This window comes from Pecten maximus, chromosome 1, assembly GCF_902652985.1.
Source record: "Pecten maximus chromosome 1, xPecMax1.1, whole genome shotgun sequence".
Lineage (NCBI taxonomy): Eukaryota > Metazoa > Mollusca > Bivalvia > Pectinida > Pectinidae > Pecten > Pecten maximus.
The window spans coordinates 42220259-42228943 of NC_047015.1; the positions used below are offsets into that span (position 1 = coordinate 42220259).

Below are 8685 nucleotides of genomic sequence, written 5' to 3' on the forward strand. Positions count from 1 at the left end.
AAGTTGACACTGTATTAATGAGGAATCGCTTATTTGAATGGGGAATCGTACAATTTAAAGTGGGATCGCTCTGATTTTGACAAGGAATCGCTCACAGATTAGAGGCGGAATTGCCTGGAGTGTTACGGGAATGGTATGGTATTTATTGCGTATTATCTCTCCTTGAACTTTCCTTTAACGCCATGAACAAAATATCTTATTTTCGATAACGCAGATTATGTTCTTTTGTTGTAGGTTGGCCCTTTGGGCCGGTCCTGTGCAAGACTACACCCTTCATCCAGCACGTATCTGTCTGTGCTTCTGTCAACACATTGGCAGTTATTGCCGTTGATAGGTATGTAAGCTTTTGCCAAGATTCCCTTCTGAATTTAAACACTTTCCTAGCATCATTGACTTACGGAAATTCGGTTAAATAAAAAAAGAAGTGACTTTTTTTTAAGCTTATCAATTGGAAAAAGAAACCCATGAGGCTTGCATCACTCACCTGGATATGTCTGTGATTATGGCAAAATAGTCTTAAGTTATATAGATACTCTTTCAATACTTAGTGTGTGATCTGAAATTCAGTACCATACACTGCAGTCGACACATTCCACCTTTAACAAATATTTCGCTTCGTGATTCCAAAGAGGATTCAAAGTCAATACAATTGAAAATTATATCAAACCTTACTTAAAGGATTTTCTCTAATATTCCTTTTAGCCCCCGCTCCGCCCCCATGGGGAGCAAGATCCATTGTCTATACATAGTTAGTTTGACTTCACCTAAGAATGCATAAGACCAATTCCTTCTTTACAGAATTTTTGTTTTTGAAGAATTTGAGTTTTCCCTACTGGGTCCCTGCCTCTTTGGTCACTGGGGAACCAGACCCATCGTTTATACAAAATTAGTTTTCTGCCACCAAAATTAATTATAACTTAATTTTTTTCTCCCAAATCTAAACATGGAATCAACTCCCGGATACGGACACAAATTACATACAAAATGACGAACTCATGGTATGCGAATGATGGTTAATAATAATAATAATAATATATACATGATAAATATACCTCCCCATTTTCCCTTACAAATTTTGAAAAAATGATAACAATACAATACGCGTGGGGAAATTTTCGCGATCAAGAGGAATCCGCGTTATTGCCGTAAGTTTCCACGTTTACTGTATACAGATTCGGTTCAAGTTCACCAAAGAATACTTCCTACAAAAATTGGTCCAAATCCATTAATTATGACTAGCAGCGAATTTTAGGAACAGTTGACGGACGGACGACAGAAGCCCGCCATGACGTATGGACCAGGTGGGCTTTATTCATTGTAATTAATTATCAAAGGGAAAATCTTTTATACCATCAAATGACTAATATATCTACGAAAGCATTAGACCCATCGTACATATATACAGCGTCAGTACCTTCTCTAGTGCGTCACTGCAATGATCGACCGTGTAAAGGTATGTTATAAACCGATCAAAAAAACATAAAAGGCGATACCAAAATGTCATTCCAGATATTCATCAGACAGAAGGATACATATATGAAATACCCTTTCTCATTCAACCTTTGAAGAATACGTCATATTATACATAGGTATAAAGTCATTAAAATGATAAAGGTTACAATATATCGTACTGCCTACTGCAAAACACCAGGACTGAGAATGAAATGTAAAAGTACTTTATGAAGACATGCTTATTTGGTTATCTGAAATCAACAGTTGACTTCTGATCAACACCCAAAAGCAGGGGAAGGGGCTGTAACAAAAAAACAATTGAAAACCCTACTTTTTATGCACTGCTGATTGGAATGTTATATATATTATTTTTTTTACTTTTGTCTAGAGAAATGACTAAAAAGTGTGCACTCGAGAGTTATTGTATGTATAGAGTAAGCGGGGCTGATTGGTTTGGTTTAATATTCTTTAAACGTCCTATCAACAGCTTAGGTCATTTAAGGATTGTTATCCCCGTGTGCGAAATCAACTCACGCGATGAATGTTTGCGATTTGTAAGGCTGAAGTGTGTTCATGTCTTCTTGTAATAGCACATAACTGATTCCGACTTATAGTGCTACAACACGGAAGCAAACTGCCAAAGACACCTAGCAGGACACCCCACCCGGTCACATTATACTGACAACAGGCGCAGGGAACCTCAGGAAGATTACATACTAAATAAAATGAAACGTTTGTTTTGTTAAAGCTTTCGTTGTTTTCATTGATTGATTTAGAACCATATATATAGATACAACGAATATTGTATATATTGTCGTTGGATTGGCTAACCACGAAAGATTGTACCGAAGAAATATTTTGAAAACTTAAAACACGAATGAAAGCACACACGAACATTTCCTGTTATTCAGTTTAAACATAAACTGGATAAATCTAATCAAAATATAGATGATCATTCTCACTACGTTCATGTAGTAATGGCGGCATATTTCCGTGGGACTTTACATGTAATTTGTTAAACTGTAAGTAAAAACTAAAACATACAATAAATGCATTTTTCAGGGGGACAAAATAAGCTCATTTGTAACGCACATATTGCACAGAATAACCATGTCGTTTTACAAAATAGGAGCATTGGTTTGACCAGATTTGACTTATGTATCAACACTGTTTTTATTTTGACCTTGAAATGCAAATGGCGGTCGTGAATAATATCACACAAATACAGCATATAAGGAGGTATTTCAAACATAGAAATGTTCACATTAGACACTGTAAAGAACTCTAGACATGAAAAGAAGACTGCTTTTAGAAAAAAAAACTTTCGAGTTTGGGGTAAATTATGCCTATTTCAAAAAGAGGCCACAAACTCACCAGTTTAACAATTTGACTTTAAAAGATCCTTTTTATGATGATCAGATGTTTTAAAAGCACGATATAAGGGCAAGTGAGCTTATTATGCCGTGGCGCGGCGTCCGTCGTCCGTCCGGCCGTCCGTCCGGCGTCAACTTTTCCATTCAAGCAACTTCTTCTCAATAACCAAAAGGCCCAGAGACCTAATATTGGGCCTGTAGCATGCTGGGGTGAAGGGCTACCAAGTTTGTTGAAATGAATAACGTTGACCTTCATTCAAGGTCACAGGGGTCAAAAAGGCTAAAAAATTTTAAATGACTTCTCAATAACCAAGAGTCCCAGGGAGTTGATATTGGGTCGGTAGCATGCTGGAGTGAAGGACTACCAAGTTTGTTCAAATGAATGACCTTGACTTTCATTCAAGGTCACAGGGGTCAAATATGCTAAAATCTTTAAACGACTTCTTCTCAATAACCAAAAGTTCCAGAGACCTAATATTTGGCCTGCAGCATGCTAGGGTGAAGGGCTCCCAAGTTTGTTCAAATGAATGACCTTGACCTTCATTCAACGTCACAGGAGTTAAAAAGACTAAAATCTTTAAACGACTTCTTCTCAATAACCAGGAGTCCCATGGAATTGATATTGGGTCTGTAGCATGCTGCGGTAAAGGGCTACCAAGTTTTTCCAATTGAATGACCTTGGCCTTCATTCAAGGTCACAGGAGTCAACAAGGCTAATTTTTTAAAATAACTTCTCAATAACCAACAGTCCTGGAGACCTAATATTTGGCCTGTAGCATGCTGGGGTGAAGGGCTCTCAAGTTTGTTCAAATGAATGACCTTAACCTTCATTCAAGGTCACAGAAGAAGTCAAAAAGGCTAAAATCTTTAAACAACTTCTTCTCAATAACCCAGAGTCCCATGGAGTTAATATTGGGACTGTAGCATGCTGGGGTGAAGGGCTACCAAGTTTTTTTTCAAATGAATGACCTTGACCTTCATTCAAAGTCTCAGGAGTCAAAAAGGCTAAAATCTTTAAACAACTTCTCATTAACCAAGAGTCCCAGAGACCTAATATTTGGCCTGTAGCATGCTGGGGTAAAGGGCTCCCAAGTTTGTTCAAATGAATGACCTTGACCTTCATTCAAGGTCACAGAAGTCAAAAAGGCTAAAATCTTTAAACGACTTCTTCTCAATAACCAACAGTCCCAGAGACCTCCAAAGTCCCAGAGACCTAATATTTGGCCTGTAACATTCTTGGGTAAATGGCTACAAACTTCTCTCAAATGAATGACCTTGACCTTCATTCAAGGTCACAGGGGCCAAAAAGCTAAAATCTTTAAACGACTTCTCAATAACCAAGAGTCCCAGGGAGTTGATATTGGGTCTGTGGCATGCTGCGGTAAAGTTCTACCAATTTTGTTCAAATGAATGACCTTGGCCTTCATTCAAGGTCACAGAAGTCAAAAAGGCTAAAATCTTTAATCGACTTCTTCTCAATAACCAACAGTCCCAGAGACCTAATATTTGGCCTGTAGCATGCTGGGGTAAAGGGCTACCAAGTTTGTTCAAATGAATGACCTTGATCTTCATTCAAGGTCACTGGAGTCAAAAAGGCTAACATTTTTAAACGACTTCTTCTCAATAACCAAGAGTGCCAGGGAGTTGATATTGGGTCTGTAGCATGCTGCGGTAAAGGGCTACCAAGTTTGTTCAATTGAATGACATTGACCTTCATTCAAGATCACTGGAGTCAAAAAAGGCTAAATTTTTTAAATGACTTCTTCTCAATAACCAACAGTCCCATAGACCTAATATTTGGCAGTAGCATGCTGGGGTGAAGGGCTACCAAGTTTGTTCAATTGAATGACATTGATCTTCATTCAAGGTCACAGGGGTCAAAAAGGCTAAAATCTTTAAACGACTTCTTCTCAATAACCAACAGTCCCAGGGAGTTGATATTGGGTCTGTAGCATGCTTGGGTAAAGGGCTACCTAGTTTGTTAAAATGAATGACCTTGACCTTCATTGAATGTCACAGGGGCCAAAAAGGCTAAAATCTTTAAACGACTTCTTCTCAATAACGAAGAGTCCCAGGGAGTTGATATTGGGTTTGTGGCATGCTGCGGTAAAGTGCTACCAATTTTGTTCAAATGAATGACCTTGGCCTTCATTCAAGGTCACAGAAGTCAAAAAGGCTAAAATCTTTAAACGACTTCTTCTCAATAACCAACAGTCCCAGAGACCTAATATTTGGCCTGTAGCATGCTGGGGTAAAGGGCTACCAAGTTTGTTCAAATGAATGACCTTGATCTTCATTCAAGGTCACTGGAGTCAAAAAGGCTAACATTTTTAAACGACTTCTTCTCAATAACCAAGAGTGCCAGGGAGTTGATATTGGGTCTGTAGCATGCTGCGGTAAAGGGCTACCAAGTTTGTTCAATTGAATGACATTGACCTTCATTCAAGATCACTGGAGACAAAAAGGCTAAATTTTTTAAATGACTTCTTCTCAATAACCAACAGTCCCATAGGCCTAATATTTGGCAGTAGCATGCTGGGGTGAAGGGCTCTCAAGTTTGTTCAAATGAATGACCTTGACATTCATTCAAGGTCACAGAAGTCAAAAAGGCTAAAATCTTTGAACGACTTCTTCTCAATAACCAAGAGTCCCATGGAGTTAGTATTGGGTCTGTATCATGCTGGGGTGAAGGGCTACCAAGTTTTTATTCAAATGAATGACCCTGACTCACATTCAAGGTCACGTCGATCAAGTATGCTTAAATCTTTAAATGACTTTTAGTGAAAAGCCAAAGTGCAGAGAAACATTATATTGGTCCTGTAGCATGCTTTCAAATAACTGCAGGATCCATATATGAAAATATCACTGCATTGCAGGTGAGCGATTTGGGCCCATTGGGCCCTTGTTAGTGATTGAAATGTCTAGCTTTATGCCATATTTGTGTAATATGTTTCACAGCCGCCATTTGCATTTCAAGATCAAGGCAAAATAAGTGTTTGTAAGTACATAAAGTCAAATACGATCAAACAAATGCTCCTACCCTGTGCTATAGACACTTGTGAGCATAACAGCTTGCTTTGTTTCAGGTTTGGTCATTTTTGTGACTCGGAATTATTCCATGCTACATCTTATCACAAAGTAACTGTATAGAGGAAACTGATAGCATCTACATCAAATTATTGATGACTTTAAGAAACTGCATATCCTAACAAACATTTTGGTATATTACATGACTATTTTGGTGCAATTTTGTATTTTTTAATTCATATTTTTAATAATTATTTTGCTATATTGATGACCCTTAATATGGTCTGAACAACTGTAAACATTGTGTAAACAAAAGGCGTGCCCTTTCCATTTGGGTTACGCCGAACGGAGGAAGCAGAGATAAAACTTGAAATGCCTCCGATTCGAGAAAGTTTTACAGTTATTACATTTTACTGTTTACTTAAATTATATCGTATAGGGTATAGAGTTACATACCAACTACAAACAGTTATAAACCAAGATCTGAATAACTGTGGTACTGTCATCCAGTTGTCTCCTTGACAATCCTCGTATGACCTTGGCTGTTGCGAGGACATAAAACCCCTATAAACTAATCAAAACAATCAATATATCTCGCTTGTCTAAAACGTTATAATAAAAACGATACCATGTAACTGGAGATATTTATATTTCTTCATGTTTGTGCACGCAATATCTGGTCTTACCCAGGAATGATCCATACATCCTATTGAAAGGCACGCCATTTTGTTGTTTTAATGTTTTGTAAAATATCGACACCTCCTGTATATTTATAAGATTGACTTCAACAGTATAAAAGAGGCTTTGTAAATATTTGCTGGCGTAATACCAGAGACTATAAAATTGTTACGAATTGCGTTAATTTGTTAAGTATTTCTGTGTGCGAAATCGACCGTAAGCCACCAAGTCTACAAAAACACCTTAAATACCCAGTCAATGTGATTTGAGATCTCCGTGATACTCAGTGGCCTATGTTGTCCTTATGGGTACCGGTATACATAACGTGACGGTGTCAATATAAATTGATATGCTTTAATCCAAACAAAAAACTTAATTCCAATTTAAACATCATTTAACTTTGGCGATAGTCAGTGATCTACATGTCTTGCTTGTTTTCACGTAAGAGAGGACGTTGATTATATGTGTCTGCATGATTGACCACGTGCTTTTATAGTCGGTAATGATTCTCCTCATATATTATCAAAAGTTTCTGTTTTGATGATTATAATTATTATAGTTATATACATATATTTTGACATTGTATGTTTTCAGATATATGGCGATCTGTAACACGTGGAGGAGGAAGCTGTTTACCACGTTCACCTCTCGTGTCGCCCTAGTAATGATTTGGGCTGTGGCATCTATTGTTCAACTTCCGGTGTTCATCTATTATGAGGAATTCATGGGAGATCCGCCGTACACTATTAAGATGTGCGGCACACACTGGCCCACATATGACCTTCAAAGAGGGTACTTTGTCATCGCCCTATTTCTGTTCTGTTACGCGCTGCCGCTGGTCCTTATCCTGGTGTGTTATATGATGATAACTATTCGCGTTTGGAACAGACATGCGCCTGGGCACTCTGCTAATAGTTCCGGTGTGATACAGAAATCTAAAATCAAAGTAGTTAAAATGTTCGCAATGGTTGTAACACTGTTTACGTTATCATGGCTACCGCAGTACGTAATCCGATTTGTGTTTTACTACTCTCCTTATCTGACCCATGATATCGTTATCACACTTTCGAAATATGTAATCCCGACCCTGCAATGGCTGGGCCTATCAAACAGCTGTATCAACCCTTTAATTTACTGTCTTTTCAACAAAAAGTATCGAAGGGGGTTTAAAACATTGCTGCGTTGTTATCGCTATGGAGATGCTTCTCATCAAATCATGAAACACCAATCAACAATAAATAGTGGAGGGACAGCGTTGACCGACTCGACCAGGAGACCAACGCGGATGTATTCTCCCGCCAAATTCATGTCTGTTGAATATTCGAATGGTCACATGACCGTCTCTTTCAGGAAGGAAGATGATGACACCTCCACATCTGGCAGCTGACTTGCCATTTCACAAGGTCACGCAGATAGTGGTAATGGTACTCTAACTTAGTGCGGAAAAGCAGTGTTATATGTAGTACACAAGCTGTTGTGGTAAAGAATTTATTTGTTTCAGATATGTATCAGGTGTTCAATGATCATTGTATATTTTCTATCATTGCATATAACACGTTTGCTTTCGTCTGTTTGAATATATATATTGAATAAACAAGTTGCTAGTGTTACCCCACATTTAGTCAGATAATTTATTTTGAAATAAGACTATTGTGTTAAGCGCAAACTGCTATTGATCCGACTATCGTTATGGAACCTATTGGTATCGACAATACCAGTCGTCTAGGGCGCGCCATTACAGAACAAAACGACATAATCAATGCCAATTTCGATACGGTCAAAGTCAATCTCCATTTCCTCACTATGAATATGTATAACTTTTCCATTAGTACATTGGAAACACGTATATTGAAATAAATGTGCATGCCAGACAATTGTATTTGAACAACCTGCGTACACCCGAGGGACAAACGTTTATTGACTAATTTAAATGCTCTGTTGATTTAATTGTATATTTAATGAACATTCAAAAGCATATAACGTATCATATTCTAGCCATTTTGGAAGATGAAGATGACACATGTCTGTCAATTGCCTCGAGATAATGTACAAATGAAAATTGATATGGTAATACGTTTTAGGTAATTGTGAAAATGTTATAGTTCGCAATGAATTGAAAGCTTTAAGATGGCACTTTTAGGTATGTAGCTCGTGT

The 8685-nt window shown here is 37.8% G+C and overlaps 1 protein-coding gene across 1 annotated transcript; it reads left to right on the forward strand.

The window, feature by feature from the left end:
* Positions 1 to 238: 238 nt before the first annotated feature.
* Positions 239 to 8140, forward strand: LOC117334134 (neuropeptide SIFamide receptor-like). The gene is made up of 2 exons (XM_033893605.1): positions 239 to 334; positions 7125 to 8140. The coding sequence occupies exon 2, from the start codon at positions 7129 to 7131 to the stop codon at positions 7915 to 7917; it is 789 nt and encodes a 262-aa protein (XP_033749496.1). The 5' UTR covers positions 239 to 334; positions 7125 to 7128; the 3' UTR covers positions 7918 to 8140.
* Positions 8141 to 8685: the final 545 nt, after the last annotated feature.